Genomic DNA, 11,379 nt, shown 5'->3' on the forward strand with positions numbered 1-11,379 from the left:
TAATGAAACTAAAAAGCCATGTCTCCAGAATCCAGACAGTTTCCTCCTAAAAAGCGTGACTCTGTCTTTTATTCAACCCTATATTTTGCACTTAAATACTCATTCAAATTTTTTCTATAACAGCTTTTTCTTCACACATTTTCATACCAATTTTCAAGTAAATTCTGTACTTCAAAGCAAAGTTTTACTCTGATATTTTGAAGCAGGATTTTTTTTCAGTGTGTAAGCAAGACAGGAAGTTGTCTGGTCACTCTCATTTACCAAATAATGCGTATGTGAAAAGTCCCATATGGTTCTGTCAATCCAAGGGGCAAGTAAAGTTTGCATCTGACAGCGGTATGACTTTTCCCTCTAACCAGCACCCTTACTGATGCCTTTCATCAGCATGGACGCCATGTCATGGCTTGCAGGACCTGCACTGACCATGAGTTCAGAGCAGGTGTAGGGAGAATTTCCTGTCATCACCACTTAGGTCACAAATGTGGCTTACTTGTGCAACTTCCACAGGGTCCCACAGTCCACAAGAACTTTCTTGGACTAAACCTTCCCTCTGACAGTTCCCAATATTTCTGCTGCCCGACTGAAGGTTAAGAAGTACAATGTACTGAGATCCTGTGTCTTTCTCTGCTGGAAATAACTTCTACATCAGAAGAATAACAAGATTAATCTAGCCCCTCACCTGAATGACTCCATTTTTCTTGCCCATCAGCTTCTTTCTTACTAACAATAGATCACAAAAAGTAAGGGAGACAAAAGCAACTTGATTCCCAACTTATTTCCCAGTACAGTTGCAAAGAGTGCCAGAAATAAGCCAGAGGTATTACTGAAATGTCTGCCCGTACCCCTAAAACCAAGTTTGCATCAAGAAGCACTGTCCAGTTAGAGTAATTATTCTGGCAACCTTTAACATGTCAAGTAAGCCCAAATGGAGGCAGCGTGACATGTTTCATTGCCCTTCGGAGGAGCTAAGTGTGTGGTCAGTATCTTCTATGGACCAAGTTCAACTTGCTTTTCCTAGGCCTGGCACAGGGCACTGCCACAGCCTTCACGAGGCTTCAGGCTGCTTAAAAATAAATCCCTGTTGATACCAGTGTTCAGCCGTTGTTCTGGCCTGTACCGATGAGTTGTGGCTCATCGTATGAGAAGCAAGCAAAAGACAGGAGCAAGGGAGAGGAAGAAAGAACATGTCATCGATATAAAAGTATGTGTCGTTATCTACACATGGCAATGGCTTAATGTTGTAGGTATCATTTTGATAAGCAAACCAGAATGAGATCTTTAACTCCCTATCGCTAACTCTATCAAAATCATGTCTTGTAAAGCATTAAGAAGCCATTTGCTCTTAAAGCAAAAGGATTTGTTTGCACATGTTCGACATTACTGACTTTACAAGTTCCATTATAAAAGAATGACAGAAGCTTTGCAGGGTAAAAGACTGGTACACACTGCACTTAAAGAAAACAGATAGGTGTAGTGGGCACTTGTGTTTTGTGTTCTGACCTGCTTTGGATGTACCTGTTGACTTTTAGTAGTAATTACAAGCCCAACTCATTGGCCAAGATCCTAGATTACATCTAGTCTAAAGAACAACAAGAAGTGTATTCAGAGAACGCTGGAGAGAAGGTGGAAAAGCCAATATGCTTTTGTAAACCTCTCAGTTACACCATAGGCTTCGTAAGTTTACATTTCAGCTGCCATTAGTCCAACAGGCCAGACTCCGTAGAAGGAAATTTCTCACCTCAACAGCTGAGCATGACAGTGGAACAAGACCAGGCTGGGCTAGGTAATCACCTGGTCTGTCTGGAAACGATGGCAACACATGTACATCTTCTTGCTGTATTTGTCAGAATACAGATTTTTATTAGTGATTAGATGTCAAATAAGGGCTGTGTCCCTGGCCATCATTCTCCTGACACTGAACTCACGTTCATGTTTCTGACTGCAGATGTAAGAATGATCCTCCTTTCTCAGCACTTCACACATGAATCTTGGGCAAATTTCCAAAGGGCTGACTACCCATCAGCATTTCCTAGCATTTAAAAAACTTCTAAAATATCAAAATAGAGATTCTTCGCTTTAAATTTTTTTATTTAAAAAGTTGTGTCTTTCACACATGCCTTGCACTCTGTTATCTTCAGTTCACATGTTGTATCTCATGATTAGCATCTTCAGCAAAGCTCTATTTAAAAAATAGGTCTTTGAAGTAGTTGCTATTGATTCTTACTGTTCTGAACACTAAATAAACGTGGAAGATAAAAGGGACATCCACTACCTCTCACATTTCTTTAGTGTTTATTCTTCCATTTATTTGCTAGCCTTGTACTTACTGACAGTGTGATGAAAAGAAACTATTCATATTTTAAACAGTTACACCTGTTTATTCAGTAAGGAACCTAGTACCTGGCAATTCCAGAGTTGTGCAACTAAATAACCCTTAACAGTTTGGAAACTGCGTATTGAAAGAAGATTACCCCCACGCTGTGTCAGCTAAGCCACCACACATACTATAGGGACTTGTCAACGTCAGTCATTTTCCTGGCTCATGCAGCAAACCAAACTCAGCCTTGTGCAGTGTGTAAGAAATGTACTCATTTATCATTACCTCCAACAAAGGGCATGTAACAGAAATAGAGGAAGTATAGAAGAGGACAAATGAGATCTAATATTCACACTTACTCTGTTTCTCTGTTATTCTTATTGCTTGCCCGTTGGCGCTCTGAACCGAATGGGGATTTGCTCAGATGGGAAGTTGGGTTGGTGCATTATGTCGTATCTGTAAGTGAGCAGGCCTTGTAAGACCAGCATTTTTCTCAGTATGGGTCAGAGTTTCGCTGGAAGTCACAAAACGATCCAGAGTGGGCTACGCAGAGTTAGAACTGCTTGGACTGCTGCACACATCCTCCCCTGGGCCAGCGCTAGCAGATCGTCTCCTTCAAGGAACAAGAACAAATACTACTCTTTCCTACAATCTCTCGAAACTATAGCTATAGAAGGCTTGCTTCTTGAAGAATAGCTGGAGATGCACATGAAATTGCTTTACACACCTAAATTCGCTACAGCTGTATCTGAGCAAGTGCACAGATCAATGCCCTTCTGCAGAGAACACCTTCACTCGAGTTTTTAAAAGCAGTCCCTGTATTCCCGAGATGTCTGAACATCCTTAGTGAAAGGAATTAATCCTGCTATGTACCTGACACCTGAAGTCATAGCTGAACTGAATGTTTTACGGTAAGGCAAAAAACTTCTGAATGCAGTACAAACAGTTCAAAAGAAATAGAATAGAGAAGATATTAACTTTAGAATGCTATTGACCTTACAGCAAATATCCATCTTTATTGTATTTTTAACTAATAGCACCTGTGAACACAAACATAAGCTGTACTGCAATTGAAGATAGTATCTTCAACAACCAGGGTAAAGGTAATGCAGATAGACTACTAGGGGAAGTCAGACAGAGGAAATATCCTTTAACTGGCCAATTGAAATAGCTGGAAAAATTACACAAACTTTTTGCCTGCACATTTGTCTGAGGGAGCGCAGATCTCATGGAAGGCTTATCTAGGCTTTCTAACTAGACAAATCTCCTGGAAGAGACTAATTCTAATTCCAAACTGTGGTTGCCTACACCCCTCGTTCAGATCCTCTTGATCCCTTTTTTATTTTCCTTCTAAAAAGAGCCTGATCTCAATGTTGCAAACCTTTTGGGACATAATATTTTCATGAAAGCCATTCGAAATTTAACATGACAGAGAGAGTAGAGGAATGGATTCAGAGCAGAATTGAGCCACAAAAGCCAAAAGGTTACTTCATACAAGGACTCATGGACACAGCTTCTTTGGCAGGCCCCACTAACAATCATTAGTAAAGTGTATGGGGCCCAGCAAATGGCAAAAACACACACAATTATGGCAAGTGACTTTGCAATTTTCTTGTCCTGCTGTAGCTTTGACTTGATCCTCACACAGAAAGAAACAGAGAAGTCATTTTCTGGAGTTACAGAATTTCCTCTGGATGGAGATGAGGTCTCGGTTACTAAAGACTCTTTCTTAGGTCTTGCTGAGGAAGAAACACTGTCATCTGCTTCCGATGAAGGAGAAGATGCTCCTGGCCTTGGCAAAAGGCAAAATCTCCAGGACAGGCTGCCGCTCCTCGGAGGCTCGCAGTCCTGCGTGCTGTCATGCCGCTGGCGCCTCTGGATGTTGTGGAAGATGTGCACGTTGAAGTAGGTCACTGACAGCAGCGGCACAAAGAACTCCAGGGTGGACGCACACAGGAGGAAGTACCAGTTTTGCGAGAACTCAGCACAGCACTGATCTTCTGCTATCTTGCTGTGTCCAGCCATGTACTCCCAGAAGAGGATTGCTGGGCAGTAGAGGAGGAAGGCGAAGACCCAGATGGCCACCATCTTGACGACAGGGTTGGACCTCATTCCCTGCTGGGCTCTGTAAGATACCTGTGAAGGAAAAAAAGGAAAAGGTCACGCCTGTTTTGCAACCAGCATAAGCAGCGGGAGAGGAACTTATCAGAGTGCTTGGTGGCTATGCTGATCAGCTGAGGCTCACCCGAGTATGTTTAATTTATTGATGTTGACATAACATAGCGGTGTCTCTCTACAGGTTAACGTAACTGTGCTAGGGTCCTGCTCCCGGTGGTGAAACGTCGATCAGTACGTAGTAATTTGGTATGCTTTGTCTGAGACATATGTGGTCTGAAGTGCCGGAGTAATTAGCATTTTACAGTTGTTCAGAGCACAACTCCCATTCACTGGCAACTGCACTAATTTTCACAGCTTTTTACAAGGAAATAGGATCACATGCATCACAGTGGTCGACAGAAAATATGATACATATCTTTAACACCCACCTTTGAGAAAATCGTTTACTGCACCCTTCCTAAGGACGTGGCTACAATGCAGCCTTTAGCTGATGAAACCACAAAATCATCCCTTTTCTTCCTTCTCCCCCCACTCTGGGGCCAGTACATATTTTCCCATATATGTTGCAGAACAGACAGATATATTGTAGCTCACATCCTGCTCCATTCCTATCATAGGATGACAGTGTGAATGTGTTATTCTGACAGCTTAGATATCCAATTAAAAAAACAAAGGTATGAATTAATGTCATTAAAGAATATTACACAAATGTCCATAGGTCTTCATTACATTTGCACAGGTAGTCTTAATTTTGCACTTTGTACATGTTGAGTCTTTGGCATTCCAGTGTAATGTTTGTTCTGTGCAAAATGTTTTGGTGTTTGATTTCCCAGATTTTTTCCTTAAAATAAAGTAACATAAAATAATAAAAAGTAATAAGAAGGCAATTATAAGAAGCTAAATTAATTATAATTAGCAAAAATAAAACTGAAAATTCTGTCATATGACATCATGTTTACATTCTCATACATCACCCGAGAACTGGAACCTTTAGGTCTCCCGGACACTTCCCTGCCACCTGAGCTAACAGCGTGCCTACTGAGAAATGCTGGCCTCCATCCTTAGCATGAACCAAGACAAAAAGCACACTTATGGTGGGTAGGGTGCTCCGCAGAAAGCAGAGACAGATTGCTTCTGAAGCTTGGCGTTCTGCCTCAGGCGCCGAGAGGGGTTTATTGCCTCACACCCACAGGCAGTCACAGCAATCTGTCCTGTGTCCCACTCTCTGCCCCTTTCGCTCTTGCTCCCAACCTTCTCCAGGATCATCTGGGGCCACTTATCAGGCCTAGACATCCTCCCCAGTGTCCTTCATCTCACTGCCCTAGCCCCATTGCCTTTTCCTCCCATGTTTGATTTTAGGTCCAAACCCAAATCCAGTTTACTTTGAATTTCCTCTTTCCTTGTCCCCTTTTTACCAGCCTCCTGCCTTACCCTTTTCACCCCTCAGCCTGCTTTTCCTCAAGCAGCAGCACAATTGCAACCTGCAGCCAAAATTGTGAGAAAAGTCCTGCTTGAACAGCTCTGGCCTGGCGCATGCTCAGTGCAGAATATTCACCACACCGAGCTGCAAATATCTAATAATCTCCACATGCCAGCACATTTTTGAGGGCTATTACCTCAATTAAATTTGGGCTTATACTCGCCAACATGGCAAAGGTTGGTGAGTATAATCCTTCAATGATCTTGCAACAAAATCGGAGAATCGATAAACAGGGTACTTACAGCTTTAGTAACTGACAGGAAACGGTCATAGCTGATAAGGACAATGTTAAATACTGAAGCTGTGCACAGGAGGTAGTCCATAACTAGCCAGAGCTTGCAGACGCCTCTTCCCAAATGCCATTTCCCTGTCAGGCTGTAAGGGATGTAGAGAGGCATGCAGAACGCACCTACGGAAAGCAACCAGAAACACACCGTGCAGTTCATACAGATTGCAAACAGTACTCGTGAAAGCAGAGAGAGGCACTATTCTGGTGTCTGGCAAAAATAAGTACATCTATAAAGGTCAATATGCAATTTATATACAGAAATTCTTACTTTCTCCTGGAATATAACAGTGACTTTCTATGCATTAGATCTTAGTGTATTTGGGTATGCTGCCTGTTGGGAATAAGCTCAGGGCAAATCGGCAAAGAAGGATCTGCTGAAGAAGAAAACTGCAGTCCAACCAATTCACAGTTTCTAAAGATGTATAATCAGTTCTGCATCATGTAGGCACTGTGGTTGCGCTCTAATGTGTAACCTCATCGCTGTAAATCCTCTAGTCTTTTACCTGTGTTAAGAGTTTTCCCCCAGACACATCTACAGATGTTTCTAACGTCAGATATTAATGTAGGATTGGTTAGCATTTGTAAGCTAGAGACAGTCTGTGTGATATCTGGAAGCCTCTTCTAGCAAAGATAGAGCAGACGCAGCAGAGACGTGAAACCCTCTCCCGCTTTTAAAAGTGTTTTAATCTCATGTTATTTCTCCAGTTGAGATTAACTCCAGAACTATGTTTTGGTTTGTTACATTTGATTTTTCTCCAAAAGGCCTTCCACTGAAGTACTTCATGAGAAAGTCATGTTTGCGTTTTAATTTTAGGCCAGCTGCTTCTTCATTTTACTACTAATATTCTTTCCAAAGTATGGTGCAATATCTGATGCCACATTCCTGAAAATGCTGATCCGCTAGAGAGAAATATAAAACTATATGCAGCTTCAAGATCCACTTTAAACTCTTCAGATTATTCTTTCCCAATATGTCCATCAAGATCTTAGAAGTTACTGAACATATCCAGGCTGATGTGGCCCACTGACAATAAACCTCTGGGCAGTGAGCTGGCAGACTGTTATCAACAGGCAAAGGTGCACAGCACTTTCAATACTGATGGTTTTTTTTAACATATACCTGAAGTACAAGCAGTATCACTTTTGTACAAAATACTCATTTTCCAGGGTTGCTGATGACAGTTACTGCTCTTGTCAACTTCAACGGGATCAATGTTTGGCACCATGTCAATAATTAATGACTGCTTTTAGCTGTAGATAAAATACAGATGCAAGAACCAGCTTTTAAGCATTTATATTTTAAACTATTCTCAATTTTACTAATTAGAGGATGCAAAAGATATGAGTCATGTGCCTGGAAAGATTTCAGACTTCTAAGAAATTTTAAAACTACCACAGCAGCTTCAGAAATAAAGCATTTTCTGACTGATCCCAGAGACAAAGTCCTAGAACTACATGGTTTATAGGCCAACATATTACTGATGCCCATCATTTCCTCTCAGCTGATTTAAGACTCTATGAGGCACCAGCCACAAGCCAGAACTGATGTAGAAGGTAGATATTTAAATCTCTTGACCAAACTGTAAGATAGGAGGAGAAACAGACTTTTGCAGAGGACCTGAGCAATGAAATGGCAGCTCTAGCAAATTGCCTGGAGCAGGAAAGCAAAGGCTCCAGCACGTCATAGAATAGAATCATAGAATCACAGGTTGGAAAAGACCTCTAAGATCATCAAGTCCAACCGTCAACCCATCACCACCATGCCTGCTAAACCATATCCCAAAGTGTAACATCCACACGTTTTTTGAATGCCTCCAGGGATGGGGACTCCACCACCTCCCTGGGCAGTCTGTTCCAAGGCCTGACCACTCTTTCAGTAAAGAAATTTTTTCTAATATCCAATCTAAATCTCCCCTGATGCAACTTGAGGCCATTGCCTCTCATCCTGTCGCTAGTTACTTGGGAGAAGAGACCAACACCCACCTCACTACAACCTCCTTTCAGGTAGCTGTAGAGAGCACTAAGGTCCCCCCTCAGCCTCCTCTTCTCCAGACTAATCAGCCTGAGCTCCCTCAGCTGCTCCTCGTAAGACTTGTTCTCCAGACCCCTCATCAGCCTCATTGCCCTTCTCTGGACACGCTCTAGTTGGTTTCTGCCCCATGGGGCGAGCCCCACAATTAGGCACCACAGGTTATAAATCGCATAAATGGAGGAAAAAAAGGCTAAACTAATACATTCTACTACACCGCACTGACAAAGGAACAGCAGTTAGGAGGGACGGTATTGCCGGAAATGGAGTAGTCAGTGAGTGCTGTTTCCCTCCTCATGATTTAATGAATATTGGTCTTTGTGACTGTCCTGAAGAGAGAGCACTTGTGTGCAGAAATACCTCCTTTGCAGCCTCAAGTGAAGATGTTTGCTGGGACTATTTCCACAGGACCATGGTTTTGTTGGGCTTTCACTGCTGCGCAGGCGTTTTCCCTGGCCCGAACCCTGATGGACAGCTGCCCAAGGCATTCACGCCACCCACCTCCTCACCTAAAGTCACCCACCAGGTCTGGGTCCACAGCACCTCTAGGGGCCAGCTCTCCTGGATTTCTGCAATGACGCTATGTGGAGAGGGGACTAATACAGAAAACAGATGGCAGATGCCAGCAGACTGCTGTTGGCATCGGGCAAGCCATCTGATCTACAGCCTGCATTGAGTTGAAGCTGGTAAACAGTCATAGTGGTAAAGTGTTTTGATATAGTGTAATACACTCATAAGTGAAGTAATTAATTTAGCTGGGCTGGATATACCAGAGATAACTGTATAAGATAACAGTTACACTGTCAAATATAAGGATGTTTTCAAATGTGTGGTCTTACAAGAGGAGCAAAGGTAAATCATAAACTGTAGCAAACAACTTCTTTCCTTCAATTACCATTCACATACAATAGCTGCTCCTTTTTCCTGAAGCAACATTAAAATTATTTATGTGAAAAAAAGGATGCATTACTCATTACAACTTATTTTGAGACATAACAGGCTGCTAAAACACTTTGTGCAGCTTCCACCATTCCTTACTCTTCCCCTAGACACACAGTTGGGAAATACTTCTCTTAGAAGAAACCACCTAGAAAATAAACTCTGTTCCTTCGCCCAACACTCCTAGGAAACAAACAGTACACGCCTCCACGACTGCGACTTACCCACTGCAAAGTCAGAAATAGCAAGATTGAGAAAGTAATAGTTACTCCGATGCCTGAGGTTTCTGTCCATGATGAAAGCAATGATCACCAGGGCGTTTCCGAGGATGGTGACCAGAGCTAGCAACACCATGAGGAAAGCCAGCAGCACCAGCACACCCAGTGAAAACTTGGAGATCAGTGGCAGTGTGGACAACGTCTCATTGGACATTCCAGCCATATGCGGAGTTTCAGCAGTGCTGTTGTGCATGTTGTGTATCCAGGTCAGTTCGGTCTGGGAAGAAATTCACACCTGGCAGAGTTATCCAAAAAGGTAGAAACAAGTCTATTAACAGGATGGGCTGAATACCGACACATCAAAAAAAAAATCACAATGTCAAAATAAAGGATCACAAGACGTCAAGACCCGAAGTCTCTAATGTTCCTTGGTCTGAATGCACCCATTGGCCTGAAAACAAAATCTATAAAAAAGACACCTCATAAGCAGCAGTAAGTGCATGCTTTAAAACAAATTATCTCTTTCTCTCCTGAACGCTGATTCTTATCTACTGAGGTCAGGAAAGTTAGTCTGAAAACAACTCTTTTCACAGTCAAGCAGTTTGCATATTAGCGTTGTGTAAGCATTTTTACACATTGAATTCTGCTGAAGCTAAAAACAGATCTCATTTTCACTTCCCCAGTGGTCAACAGGATTTAAATTATTACAATCCTGTTTCTCTTGTGGTAAAATGTCAGCACTGTTGCACTTGCTGCTATATGACTTACTAAATTTTACAGTTAAGAAGAGAGATGTGTATTCTTAATATATGCTGGTTACAGAGCATTTAAAATTCAGTTATACATAGCAGAAGTATCACCGATATCTTTTCATCTCATTTTAATCAGAAGCAAGTCTAGCCCTGGGCTCAGCAAACCAAATACCTGGACTTTGGAAGACCTTTTAAGCACGGCCCATCTAATTCTCCACTTCCCAAGTATTTCCAGGTAATCTCCCACTCAGCAAAGTGCGAAACTCTTAGCCCTTTGTAGGAGTGAGAAGGCATATCCCCTCCTCATCAAAATGTCATTTGTTTTGGTGAGAGTGCACAGAAGTTGACAGGCCGTGGCTGTGACTCATCCCTGCAGCCACCGGCTCCGCTGCACCATGGCACACCCTGAGATCGGCTGTTCTGACTGCAGCTGTAATGCTGGGTGCTTGAGAAGATGTAAGGAAAGCAACAGGGAAGAGAAGGTGGACAAGATGTGGCGAGGAGAGATGCAGTGCTCTGATCCTGTCTTGGGGAACAAAGCGAAATACATTTTAAAGAGTACTTAAAGCAAAAGGCGTAGGGCAACTGGAACAGAAAAGATCTCAGGAATGATAAAACATGGCAAACAGACACCTGCCTTGGGTGCGTGGACACAAATGCAACTGGTGAAGAGCACCAGAGGAACTAGAGCTCCCTGTGCAGTCACAAAGCCACCAGTCATGAAGCCAGTGACATGGGTGACATGGAGCGTGGTGCAGAGCAACCCAATTAGGGTGAGGGAGGTGATGAAGTCTTTAAGCAAATCAAGGAAGCCTCTGGATCACAGACCCTGTTTGTTGTGTGGGACTTCAATGTTCATGACATCTGCCGGAGAGGCAGCACAGCAGGTACAAGCAGTGAACAAGAATCCTGGAGGGTGTCAGGGAGAACGTTCTGATACCAATATTGAATGAATGGGCAAATGGAGGTGATACGCAGCTGGATCAGCTGTTCACTGGTAAAGAGGCGCTGGTTAGCGACATGTAGTCAACGGCAGCCTTGGCTGTAGTAACTATGAGGTAGTGGAATCCAAGATCCTAACAAGGGTGGAAAAGGAGAGTAGCATAGTACAGAACATGGACTTCTGGTGAGCAGACCAGTTTATTCAAGAAAGTGGTAGATGGGATCCCATGGGAGGCAGCTCTGAAGTTCAAAGGAGCCCAGGGAACCTGCAGGCCTCTCAGGATGGCAGCGTCCA

The 11,379-nt window shown here is 42.9% G+C and overlaps 1 protein-coding gene across 1 annotated transcript; it reads right to left on the reverse strand.

The window, feature by feature from the left end:
* Window positions 1–3,386: 3,386 nt before the first annotated feature.
* On the reverse strand, window positions 3,387–9,643 carry LOC104330697 (histamine H3 receptor). The gene is made up of 3 exons (XM_009935938.2): window positions 9,397–9,643; window positions 6,158–6,324; window positions 3,387–4,453 (listed from the first exon to the last, which is right to left on the reverse strand). The coding sequence occupies exons 1-3, from the start codon at window positions 9,641–9,643 to the stop codon at window positions 3,668–3,670; spliced, it is 1,200 nt and encodes a 399-aa protein (XP_009934240.2). The 3' UTR covers window positions 3,387–3,667.
* Window positions 9,644–11,379: the final 1,736 nt, after the last annotated feature.

The sequence above is a fragment of the Opisthocomus hoazin genome, chromosome 3, assembly GCF_030867145.1.
Source record: "Opisthocomus hoazin isolate bOpiHoa1 chromosome 3, bOpiHoa1.hap1, whole genome shotgun sequence".
NCBI lineage: Eukaryota > Metazoa > Chordata > Aves > Opisthocomiformes > Opisthocomidae > Opisthocomus > Opisthocomus hoazin.

Bases quoted from the DNA above. Each gene is read 5' to 3' on its own strand.
- LOC104330697 (XM_009935938.2), bottom strand. From the start codon at position 9,643: ATGCACAACAGCACTGCTGAAACTCCGCATATGGCTGGAATGTCCAAT. The intron at 6,325-9,396 runs GTAAGTCGCAGT...TGCTTTCCGTAG, and splicing joins TATTTCTGACTTTGCAGTGG to GTGCGTTCTGCATGCCTCTC. The intron at 4,454-6,157 runs GTAAGTACCCTG...TTTCCTTCACAG, and splicing joins TCCTGTCAGTTACTAAAGCT to GTATCTTACAGAGCCCAGCA.